The sequence below is a fragment of the Artemia franciscana genome, chromosome 14 (assembly GCF_032884065.1).
Source record: "Artemia franciscana chromosome 14, ASM3288406v1, whole genome shotgun sequence".
NCBI lineage: Eukaryota > Metazoa > Arthropoda > Branchiopoda > Anostraca > Artemiidae > Artemia > Artemia franciscana.
In genome coordinates, this window is record NC_088876.1 from 30,457,908 (window position 1) to 30,471,453 (window position 13,546).

Here is a 13,546-nt window from a genome sequence, read left to right on the forward strand (position 1 = left end):
CCAGGTTTTGTTAAGAAAAAAAAAATCATGCAGTGATAATTTATTGCGTCACCTGGCATTGTGCGCCTCTCGGCCCGGGCCAAGTGGGCATATTGGTAAATCCTGGCCTGTTTCTTTGTTTTCTTTTCTGTATGATGAGGCCAGAGAATAAACAATAATAATAGTAATATGTTGTAAAGCTTTACTCTTTACAAAGTCAGTGCTATCGCGGTGACTATGTTTTTTAAACTGTAGTTCCCCGACACTTTCTTCTGCGTTTTTGTTTTAGAATTGATCTTCTTAATAATCTTCCTTCCAGGATGAATTCTGCTCTTTTCTGTATGTGCGACTTATTAAGATTGCTTTAGGACATTGCTCTAAATTGCGCGAGGCACCAAATGTTTCCCGTTTTCTATTGTCTCTTTTGCTTCAGTGTCTCTTGGAAATATCTAAGAGGCTGTTCTGGATACAATGCAACTATAAAGGTAGATATTTTTTTTTTTGTCATTGATAAACGTTTATCGTAACCGTTTTTACATGGAAGGCTCAGTAGAAAAAAGATTAAATCTAGAAAATTACCTTCTGAAAAAGAAACTCAGAGATTAAAAGTCTGTTACAATGCTAGTTTAGTGGATTTTCCTAATCCTGAGAAAAATGTTGAGCTATATGAATAGAACTTTCAGGAATGGACCCACAGCATAAATCAGTGGCTGTAAATGTGTTTTTACATACCCTCTTCAAACCACTTTTCCTTTCCAAGACATAAAATTTCATGAAAGTGGAAAAATTCATTTTCTATTTTAATTCCCTAAAATGAATCTAATTCCTGATTGATTTTTGAATTAAAATCGAATAGTTGTGGGCATCAAGTCTTGGCTAACTGTAGAAAAAGCCAAGGCAGATAGTCTGATTGAGTGAGAGACAATAAAAATGATGTTAGTTCATTTGTCAATAGATAGATATGTCTATCTATTATTCGTCCATGCGTCATTCCCAGGGAAGTAGAACTAAGGTATTCATAGAGCTAAGGTAGTCATAGAACTTACAGTTTTCCAAATGTTTGCTTAAATGGAACAGCACTGATAAGTGACTTTTGATGCCGTTGTTAATGGTTTAGACTAATTTTTTTTTTTTCGTTTTTTTTCCTTATTCTTTTGAACGCGACAGCAATGAACAAATTCAACATTTAAAAAGTCAACCGAACCTAGAAAATAATTCAAGATAATCGTAATTATTTGATTACTTGCTTTGCCGATAGACAACAGCTTTGAGTTGAAACTGGAAAACTTGTTACAGTTAAAAAAAATTATATTGTTTGAGGGCACGATGACACATATGACACAGAGAAACAAAGGGACTATTAAAAAAAATTGTGCAAAAAAGGAGTTTGAGAATTTAAAGGTATTCCCAACAAAAATTCCACCTATTTATTCAGCACAGATTTTAAAAATGAACAGAAAGAAAATTATATATATATATATATATATATATATATATATATATATATATATATATATATATATATATATATATATATATTTATAAAAATGATATATTTTAAAAATATATTTTAAAAATGAACAGAAAGAAAATTATATATATATATATATATATATATATATATATATATATATATATATATATATATATATATATATATATATATATATATATATATATATATATATATATATATATATATATATATATATATATATATATGTATGTATATCTATTCCAGTTAAATAATTTATTGGTCTGTTTCTTTTTGTCCTACCATGCTATTCTGCTTTAAAGGAATTATTTGAAGCATTAATTTTCTCATGATTTGTTATTTTGAATAAATTACATACTAAGAATAAAAATCTAAGAATAAAACTCTCACTAAGCATTTTCACATATTTTCATAGTGAAAAAAAGCTTTTATCAAGTGGGATTTGAACATTGATCTTTTTCTTAAAGTGTATTTGACCTTTGTTACCATTTAAGCAAATGAAGAAAGAAAAATGATGTACACATTCAATTTTTCCGACTATAGAGTAAGAAAAAAGTGTAGGCCAAAATCGAGTTTTGATTTTTTTTTTTTCACCAACGAAGAGGATGTAAGGCAGAGTGGAGGTTTCAAGCTCCTATCTGCAAAAATGTAATATTTTGTATTTCACCGTTTTTTCACAGATTGTTTTTGTTGGGGTGACTGTTTCGAATCAGTGGTTATAAGATATGGTAAGAGTCTTGATTCGAACCGTGGTGGTTCTGGCTGGCCTCTTTTGCGCCTGGGGTAAAACCAAGATTATCACCCCCTCCCCCTGTCTCTCGTAGAATTCTCAGGTTGTATTTTAAAAAAAATTTCATTTATTAAACAAAATTATTTTCAATAAATTAATTAATTAACAATTCATTTTTGATTATTTTTCAATTTATTGTATGAATTTATTGAATCATTGTTAATGATTTAGTTCGTTTTTTTTAATTAAAATTGTTTAATAATTTTTTGTTTTCAAATTTTTTCTATAAAATCATTATTTATTTAGTAATTATTTTCATTTATTAACTTCGCATCTACTTTATTTTGATTAAAAATAAAATTTCAAATATTACAAAATAATTATAGCGGTTAGATTATTTATTTGATAATTTGCGTCCCTAAAATTTCTGCGAACAGGGCAAGTGCCCCCCTGATGTCTCAGGAATCTCATCTTGACACGGTAAGTTCCCCTCCTAAAACTGCCGCTGCATTCGAACGAATATTTAAACTTAGAGTACCTGTTTAAGTAATTCGAGGACTATTTAAATTAAGTTATTTAAGTAATTAGCTTTGAAGTAATATCTTTTTAGAATAACAAAAATCTGCATTTTTGCAGATTTTTTTCCTTAATAGGGCTAAAATGCTATCGAGTGAAACCTTTGAAATTTTACCAAAATTATCGCTTATCATCGATGCAATCTATAGAAAATTAATTGTTATTATAGACCGCTCAGTAATATTAATAGTTACTTATTGTTGCAGCTATGATTAAGAGAAATCTTGCGTGAAGTTTTAGTGGGGATGGGTAAGGTTCTCAAAAGGACAATTTTAGGGTCATATTGTCGATCATTCCAGCACTTGCCTGCCAACGTTGCTTCATTCGATAGAATATGTTTAAACTAAGCATGCAATTTAAAAGAGGTTGGAACATTGGGACATTTAGAAAATTGTATTTTCTTTTCTAGGATCCAGATATTCTCGTTAACATACTTTACATCGTACTTACATTGTCTATGTATAAAGACAATAACATACTATTGTCTTTATAGTATTTATTATCTTGTTAATAAATTTATTCTTAATGAGCTCCGTACCACTAGTGGATTAGTTCGGATAAGTCACTTCATTTCGTTGCTTCAACCAGCAATTGCAAGGGGATTCCTTTAAAACTTAACATTTACTGCTAATAATGAGATGGTTTTAGTAATAATTTGATATATATACTTTTTTAACAGGAAATTTACCTTTGGTCGAATGAATTTGTTGTCAAATCTGTTTAGCGAATGACGGTAGTGTGGAAAATGGACGAATAAGCATAAGTCCTCCTGCCACTGGTAAACAGGAATGAGTTTAACTATCTATTTATTCGGTTTAAGACAATATTTTCGTAAAGATAAAAACCTTCAGGGTATTTGTCTCAGTACCTTTAGGGTCTTGTATTGACCTGGCATTCTTTTTTTCAACGAATTTGAGGTTTAGATTGATTTTGTAATCTACAGAAATTCATGGTATTTTTAAAGTCTTGCGTTATATTGGCCTATATTACTTAAAAGATAGATGTTAGAAGTTTGTTAATTAATATGGGCACGTCTCTGGACTTGCCAGGGTGTTGTGCATGGATTGATATATAGTTCGGAAACCTCTTACTGTCTACAGGTCTCCAGAGTACTTTTAAAGTCTTAAATGTGCTTTTCAAATGTACACTTTCAAACAGTTCGTTATAAAGAACTGTAGTAAGGAGCAACCCAGCTCAATAGTAACCGAAACTCTAAAAAATGGATTTTTGATACCAATAGTTACATCAAAAGGATCGTATTTTTACGCTAATTCTAAATATATAAATTTCATCAAGTTTAGTTTTACCCATCAAAAGTTAATAGCCTAAGAAAATTTGCCTCAATTTAGAAAATAGGGAGAATTACCCCCTAAAAGTCAAAATCCTAATGAAAATCACACCATCAGATACAGCGTATCAGAGAACCCTACTGTGGAAGGTTCAAGCTTCTATCTACAAAAATGTGGAATTTTGTATTTTTTCCCAGAAGACAGATCCCGGGTGCGTGTTTATTTATTTATTTTTTTTTTGTTTCCCAGGAGTGATCGTATCGACCCAATGGTCCTAGAATGTCGCGAGAGGGCTCATTCTAACGAAAGTTCTAGTGCCCTTTTTCAGTGACCAAAAAAATTGGAGAGCACCAAGGCTTGCTCCCATGCTCATTTTTTGTCAAACTCACTCGATCAAAACTTTCAGATAACCATTTTGTTAAGAGCATGAGAAAGTCCGCCTCATTTTAGAAAATAGAAGGAAATACCCCCTGAAAGTCAAAAGATCAAAATTTTAAGATATCCATTTTGTTCAGCATAGTCGAAAAACCTAGTAATTATATCTTTCAGGACGACTTAATCCCCCATAGTCCCCGGGGGAGGGGCTGCTTGTTACAGACTTTGACTATTGTTTACATATAGTAATCGTTATTGGGGCGTGTACAGACGTTTTCAGGGAAACTTTTTCACGTTAAAGGGGGGTAGGGGGAGGGGGTTACGTGGGAGGATCTTTCCACGGAGGAATTTATCATGAGGGAAGAAAATTTCCATGAAGGGTCCGCAGGATTTTCCAGGACTATTAAAAAAAATAATGAGAAAGTAACAAAAAAAAAACTTTTTTCAGGTGGAAGTAAGCAGCAGCATTAGAACCTAAAACGAACAGAAATTATTACGTATATAAGGGGTTCGTCTGCTCCACAATATCTCACTCTTTACGCTAAAGTATTTCTATTAATTTCAACTATTTATTCTACAGTCTTTGTGATTCTGGGGTAATTCTTAAAGATTTGGGACAAAATTCAAGCTTTGGTGTAAAGAACGAGGTATTGACGAGAGGGCGAACCCCCTCATATACGTAATTAAAAATACACAAATATAAAAGTTCGTTATGTAAATTAATTCGTAAGGTACGTATGTTTATTACTAACAAAAGATCTCTTAAAAATTACAAAAATCTAGTTACATTTTTAAGTAACCAAAAATTGGAAGGCAACTAGGCCTCCTCGCCCACCCCCTTTCTTTATATAAATCGTTCGATCAAAAATATGAGGAAGCCGTTTAGCAAAAAAAGAAAATTATTCTGCAAATTTCGTTTTAATTATTCATGTACGGTGAGCCAAAATCAAAACATGCAGTAATTAATTTTTTTTTATTATTTTAAAAAGTAGAGTTTGAGAAAGAGTCAAACTTTAGCGTAAAGAGCGAGGCGTTGAGGAGAGGACAACTCCTTTCATATACGGAATAATTTCTGTTCGTTTTATGTTTTAATGTTGCTCCTTACTTTCAGTTAAAAAACTTGTTTTTTTTTAATTTAATACATAAGAGCTTGAGGTTGAAGTATGTTAACTGATCTAGGCTAGGGCATTGTCTCCGCACTTGCCCGGGTACTGTAATTTGTAAGATGTCTTATTGTATCGATTTTTCTGAATGGTACAAAGCGCATAATTATAATAACTCAAGATCACATGGTTACTTAAAACAACACTCGTATATATAATATTAAATGACAAATAAGAAAAAGAATTATTTTGGTCAGTATTATTTCTCTTTAGCCTTTTTATCATTATTGATCGTTACATTAATTAATGACATAATTATATGAATTAATCTGCATGATAAATCAAAGCTGGAAGAGGGTCCATTTAAATGAAGATTTTCTTGAGAAGAGCGATCAATAGTTGATTTTCCTCTTACCCCTCTGAAGATTCTACTGGAATAAGCATTGAGAAACTTTGCTCTCTGGGAACCACATATTAATGAGCTCTAGCTGGCCCCTTTCTGGTATATCTTACAAATATTATTCATTGTTCAGGTTTAAATTAGAAGATTTTGACATATTAACATTAATATTAGTACTTAAATCAGTATGATTTTCCTTGAACATTCGCCAAAGTTTTGTTTTATTCGAAAATGTCCTATTGGCAGCAGAGGCAACAAATTAGATGGCTCTCGTTTTCAGCTTATCTTCCGTTCCTACCTCAGGAAGGGAAAATCCTTCATATGCAGTCTCATAGCAACGTTGAAATGGATGAACCAGAACTGTACCTGCACACAATTTTGAATTGCGACCTTGAGGGTGGCACCCCACTCTCGAAACTGCACAAGATGTGCAGGAAGCATGTGCAGCTGCTTTACCTCAGGTGGATTGATGTTGCGATGAGAAATAGTAGTTGCAGTAATAATAGTAGTAAGTAATTGTAGTGTTAATGCTATTTGCAGTCTTCAAATTGGTTTCCAAAATGTGACTTTTCTCTACCCATGAAAAAGCATAAATTTTTCTGCGGTCGAAATCGTCCTAATATTTCCTCGACAGACAAAAAATGAACACTTTTAGTTTCATTATGACTTCAGAGACCCATCCAAGTTGCTAGAATTTATTCAGATGACAGAAATCTGTAAATGTGACATGTCATTTGGTTTTCCAAATTACTCGATTAGGTTTCTCTGTTCTCACAAGTTCTAATATGCATTGGCTCTTATCAGCCATGGCTTGTAGAGGGAGGTTTATAAATACTGTTAAAGAATTTGGAGCTGTTTAAAGATTTTCTATACACAAAATGATTTCCATTTTGATTTTTTTTTTTTGAACCGAGCCAAAATTTAACGCTCCTAGATAACAATTTGATTACAAGGAAACCCTAATCGGAAATCTATCCCCATTAGATTCCTAAAGTATCAACCAGTATTAGGTCCTGCAATGTTCCACAGAATGAGCTCTTGCTGCCAGAAGCTGAAACTGAAGCATTCATTTTAACTGAGGGTGTCATGAGTCCTGGGCATCTAATTCAATTGAGCTAACATTATCTAGCTCTGAGTCCATCTCTCCTTTCTTTGTTCCTGTTTGTCTAGCTACAGATTCTCCTTGAGAAGTCCCACATCTAGTTCTGTTTTGTCCCCCATACCCAATATGCTTAGTATATAAAGAACTAAAGTCTCCATATACTGATAAGATTGGCCAGGGATTTTCTCCATTGGAGACTCTAGGCTCTGCTAGCAGCTATCCAGTACTAAAGAAACGTCTACCCCAATCCAAGTTGCACTTTCTTCTAAAAGTGGCAAAAGGGAACGGACACAAAAGGGAGAAGGTCTATTTTTTACCTTCTATTTTCTATTTTATTATGTCAGTATTTTGGCAGAAAAGGGTACCACAAGCTCTGGTGCCATGCAAAAAAAGCTCTTTAATGAAGGAACGATGAGTTGTGTGTAGACCTAGAGGAGAGAGAGAAGATAGATAATAGAGGAGGTCTGTTTTCAAATAGTCTGTCTATACAAAACGCATTTTGGCAAAAAAGGGCTCAGTCTAAGGAGGTGGAGACCCGAGTTCCTTTATGTCTCCTCAAGCTACAAGCTATGTCCATAAATAGGAATTAAACTGAAACTGTTCATACTAAAGGAAACAGAAACACTGTGAAAAACAAGAGACCCGAGCAAATCGCTTAATACAACTTTTGGCGGAAAAAGGCCTTACAAGCTCTGTTGTCAGACGAAAAATAAATGTCTTTGACAAAGCCAAGAAGAGGTATGTAGACGTAGAAGAGATAGAAAATAGGGGAGGTCTATTTTCAAAAATTTTGCCTATACGACATGTATTTTGTTGGAAAAGGGCTGCGTCTAATGAGATGAAAATCTGGGCTCCTCCATATCTTCTAACATGTTTACATCAGTCCATGGCTGCTCTGTCTATAAATAAGGATCGAACTGAAACTGATCATATCAAAGGAGCTGGAATGACTTAAGAAACGTAAAATATCAGATGGATATACCCGAGCTAATCGCTTAATGTAGCTTAATTTTCTGCATTGCAAAATGGCAATTTGGTGTTGTGACGAGTTTAGTGTATAGCATCTTTCTTATTTGGCCAATGTCAATTTTTGTCAATATTTTCTCCTTATCCCACTGTCTCTTCATGTTTACAGATCATTTGAGGCTTGCCTTATGAGCCTTCTTATGTTCCATGCTGTTGTTCCAATTGAGCAATGGTGCTGGCATTAATTACGAAAATGTTGGCAGAGACCACCTCTACTATAAGCATCACAATCATCTTCAATACCATGATACCATGCAATTAACATCGTTAGAACTTCCCGAATCGCCGCAAGAACTGACAAAGATAAACCTTGCTGTTATAAAAAATATAATGTGAAAACTTTTGTTTTGTTTTTAATTTGTACTTTTATACCGTATTAGCAGGTTTTACATTTCTTGGCCAATATTAAAAAAGATTTTTTTATAACACTGCATCTTGAAATTTCGCAGATATATCTAAGGGCTGTCAAGAAATATACTTCCACACCTAATTTTGTTTCAAATTAATGTTGAACACATTCCCAAGCTAAATCCAATATTCCCAGGCAGAATTGAGGCCTGTTTTCATGTGAGTGAGCTGCCTTTCCTCATTAAGCAGACATGAAATTTCGTATTTCTAAAATGGAAAATGTCTTAGTAATAATTAAAATTTTTCTTAAATATAGCTTTATTATATCTAGTGGTTGTAAATTTAGAATTAAGCCGTGTTTCAATTATTCCAAAAGTGCTAATATAGGTCTGTTTGAAAGGCTCATCAAAATTCTTTTTAGATAAGAAAATATTACTTCTATTACTCCATTAAAAGAATGCAGCAATATTTAAATTCTATTTCGATGCTTGTATTTAATTACATTTAGACAACAAATTTATTCAAATAATTTCTGTTAATGTCCTGTTAAGTATCTGTTTTTCATCCCTAAGAAATGTATATGTGAGCTCTATTTTTAGTAAAGTTAGTTTTGTATCTCCGAATTCTTCCATTAAGATATCACAAGTTATACGTTTTCACGAAGTAGTCCATAAGACAGCAATGGCGTTAACTGCGGGGCTTGTACCCCTTGGATTTTTTGTTCCCCCTAGATTAAAAAACATACTTTATTTTTATATATTTAAAATCAGCATAAAAATATGATTTTCTGATGTATTTATTGGTATTGAAATATTGGTATCCGTTTTTTAGGATTTCGGTTACTGTTTAGCCGGCTCGCTCCTTACTACTGTTCGTTACCACGAACTGTTTAAAAAGGCACCAGAGAACAACTAGTCCTTCCAATTTCCGCTTTTCCCCGAATACACATGATTGAAATTTTGAGAGAGCCATTTTGTTCAAAATAGTCCAAAGATCATATAACAAATGCCTTGGGATTGACATAACCCCCCAGAGGCCAATGACGAGATTCGTAAGTTACAAACCTGGGGCATATAAGGTTCTTATGGAAGGAGCGATTGTATGAATTTTTGAGAAGGCTCATTTGATTGGAAACTGAAAGCTCTAGTCTCCCTTTTAAGAGTAAATTTGATTGCAGGGCAACTAGACCCCTCCCCCAGCTCTCTCTACCCCAGATGGATCGGATCAAAATTTTGATATATCCATTTTGTTTAAAATAGTTCAAAGATCATATAAAAATGCCTTCGGGATTGACACACCACCCCAGAACCCAGGGCAAAGATTGTAAGTTATTCCCTGAGGACTTATAAGGTTTTTGTTAGATGGATGGTCATGAGCTTTGGAGAAAGATCATTTGATTTTAAAGTTTAAGTTAATTTTTAATAGTCAAGAGGGATCAAAGGGAAACCAGATCCCCATCCTATTTTCTCCAAATGAATCCAGTTAAGATTTTTAGACAGCAATTTTGTTCAAAATAGTGCAAAGGGCAAATAACTATAAACCCAGGGTTATGCATTCTCCCAGCTCCCAGGGCAAGGATCGTAAGTTATGCCATTTGCTTATTGTTACTTTCATATATTTTTTACTTTGAAACTTTGATTTACTGATTTATGGGCCAATTCTGATTCATGGGAAAAGAGCTGTAAGTTTTTCAAGTTGCCTATTGTTACTTTGATACTTTCTTTATATTGATACTTCGATACTCTCTTTGCTTTCATTTTTTATTGCTTTGATAATAGTTTTGATACTTCGATGAAACTTTCATGTTGAAAAAAAAAATTGATTGAAAAATTGAATCCGGGTGGCAGCGGTAATTACCAACCTAATAAGAGACGATCACCTCCCACAGTAAAAAACAAAATAGCCCCTAACGCTTAAAACTAGAGTCAAATCAAAAAAGGGAGTACACTATTAGAACCTGTCCAATACTCCTATATAGGAAACAAACTGTCCCTTGTAACAGGAATAAAACCGATGTGACGCAATAGACTTTACTTACTTAATCTTCATGCCGGCGTGCCGTTGAGAGCGAATTGGCTTTAGACAAGGTCTAAAGCCTACTGCTTGTGTCGGGTAAAGCTTAAGATTTTCTATCTGATATTTTCAAACTTATAAGTTAATTGTCAAAACCTATGGTTAAGCAGTTGTCAAATGGGTGATCGGTATGGCAGTTTATATAAGGAGGATCAAAGCTCACTGGTTATAGGAGCTGAAAGAAGGTTCTCAATATGTAATGGCTGACTTAGTAGACGCTCCAATTTAAAGTTAGCATAATTTTCGTTCGAACTTCCTGAAGATATTTGAAGAAAACAATGCAAATCCTTAGCAAATGCATTATACACTTTTCAACAACATTCTTCTAAGAGAACATATGGTCAGCCTTAAGAAAAAATAGACAGAAACTCCATTATTTTAGACCTACTCTTTTCTGTCAGATAGTTCCTACGTTTGAGTGTCGATGGAAATTGGCTATTTCCGGTATCAATCGCACATTCATTCTTGTTTGGATGATGTGAAATGACAGGTCTTTTAGCAAAGGGAACCAATATCAGAAAAGCAAAAGGAACTGATCATATTGTCAGTCTAGGATCGTGTTAAATTTGGCACAATTTGCGGATTAGCTTTTGAGTGTAAGCTTTTACATTCTTACCCAACAATTAGGATCATATTCAGTATTTTTATTCGAGAGGAGGGGGGATTTTTTTTTTTTGGGGGGGGGTATTGGTACACAGAAAACTTTAAAAGACAAACCAAAAAAAATCTTTTGTTCATATTTGTTACGTTCTTGCGAGTCAATGAAACATTAGGGGGATTAAACCCACAGGCCGTCTTCCTGGATATGGCCTTGACAAAAAAAAAATCGAAGTTACCTTTACGCATAGAAAAATTATTGAGCATGCATGTGACACTTTCATGATTTTACAAGATAGATAAAAGAAGTTTTGAGCTTTTTGCGTTGACACTTTCGTTCAATGCTTTAAACTTGATTTCCAGCTTCAAGCACTACGAGGTGACATAAACAGAGCAACACAAGTAACAATGCCTATCAGATTGGATTTGAGATTTGTAAAATAACGTACTAAATGCTTCCACGGCTGACATAACCTTAACCTGCACACAATGAGCTGTTCACACAAGGCCATGACCTTCGGGAGTCTGTTTGACCTGGATGGGAAAACTTCTGACTTTTTTCTAGGAAGGGGGGGGGTACAAACTCCAATCTTAGCATATGTCTCTTCTCGTTTATTCAGAAAATTCACATGTTCAAAGCTTGAAGGCGTCAATTTTTTGTCCTTCCGTTGATTTCTGGCTAATCCTTTCAAGCCAAAGAATACAAACTTTTTGCTGAATAGTTTTAGAACATTAAGAACATAAATTCGGGTATAAAATTCAGAAAAACATTATAGAAAACTGGGAATGTGACGTCATTATGAAAATTACTTATCGTGGGAATAAAAAGAAAAACAAAACGTTTTCTGCTTCTTTTCAAAAATGTGAAATACGTCCTTGATTTTTTTTTTGTGCTTACGATTTTGCTATAGCGTAGAGATTTTTAAACGATAAGCCTTTCCGCAAGTTTTTCTTCGAATTGAATTTCATCGTCATTTTCAATAAAAAATAGAAATTATGGAATTATTCAAAGTGTGATAAAAATACTGGAAAATCATGCTAGCAACAATCGTATGTTTAGCAAAGCTTCTATTGATTGCTCTTGCAAAATACTTAATGAACGGAGGTAATTGAATTTTACTAGAACCTTGAATTTTAAGTTTTAGTGTCTTTTTCTCCGTTTCAAACATCCCCGGTAAAATGTAAACCTGTGAAATAAACCATTTGTATAAGGGTCCCTTTTGTCTATAGTCTTACTGAATTGTTGAACGTTTTAGTAAGTTAACCATCTGAATACTGACTTATTTTTGTTTAATAAATTCAAACTGCAATTTTTTTTTTTTTTTTTTTTTTTTTTTTTTTTTTTTTTTTTTTTTTTTTTTTTTTTTTTTTTTTAATAGAAGAATGTTTTTTAGTTAAACTTCACAAAAAATAACAATGGCCGAAGATAGAAGCGTTCAAGAACCGACAAAGTCGAATGAAGACGTGTCTGAAAACTACACTGATGATATGGAGAAAAAAGACATAGTTTTACCTACCAGTTTTAGCTTAAATGGAGTCAAAGATGGTGGTGGAATCCTAGTTTCCAAATTGGAAGATGAAAATGTACCCGAAAGAGGAGAGTGGGCAAACAAGTTCGATTTCATTCTTTCCCTTGTAGGACTAGCCATCGGTCTTGGGAATGTTTGGAGGTTTCCCTATCTGTGTTACAAAAACGGAGGAGGTAAATTTGTTACGAAATTCAGTATTTTGATTGTGTAAATGTAATATTAATTTAAATTTATCCTCTGTGAATTAACCACCCCCTCATAAAACTAGACCCACAATTGGAAAAGCTGTAGACTCAAAATCATATTTGGACCATTTCTTATAGAAATAATACCGAGGAAAATTAAGGGAATCGTAGTTTCAAAATTTAAACCGAAAACCTATTTGAAAACGGAGATGGACAAAACTGCCTGATAGTACTTTCTCCCTTCTTGGATGAACTATTGGTGTGACGGTGTAACTGTTGGTGTGGTGTGACTCTATAATAGCGAGAAATACTATTGAAAATTTTAAAGGAGCTAATTCGACTCAAAATTAAAAGTTCTGGTGCCTTTTTTAAGAGTAAAAAAAGATCAATTGGATTAACTATTAACTATTGGTGTGTTTGAAGGTTTCCCTGTCTGTGTTAACAAAATGGATGAAAAAAGTGGTTAATAACTTTAATCTATTTATGCTCTACATATATTTCTCAGTAAACAATTTTCATCAGGGAGATTTATTTCCAATTGGGACAAATTCCAGAAAAATCGGAAAAGCAGCTTGAAAATTTACTATTATAATATTGACTCCCTCCCTCCAGACTAGTCATGCCAAACATGGCTTTGTTTTTATTGCGTTACAAAATTCTAGTCAGTCCTCTTGAAGTAAATCCCTCTTTTTCCTTTTGAAGTGAACTTCTAAAATTAAAGTTTGAAGAAAAGTTTGTG

The 13,546-nt window shown here is 33.4% G+C and overlaps 1 protein-coding gene across 1 annotated transcript in view; it reads left to right on the plus strand.

The window, feature by feature from the left end:
• The first annotated feature begins 392 nt into the window (after window positions 1-392).
• The window catches only part of LOC136035563 (sodium- and chloride-dependent GABA transporter 1-like), a 127,296-nt gene continuing 114,142 nt past the window's right edge, over window positions 393-13,546 (plus strand). Inside the window, exons 1-2 of the mRNA XM_065717433.1 lie at window positions 393-464; window positions 12,488-12,795. Of these exons, the coding sequence (XP_065573505.1) occupies window positions 12,510-12,795 (286 nt within the window). The 5' untranslated portion in view covers window positions 393-464; window positions 12,488-12,509. The remainder of the gene's footprint in view (window positions 465-12,487; window positions 12,796-13,546) is intronic.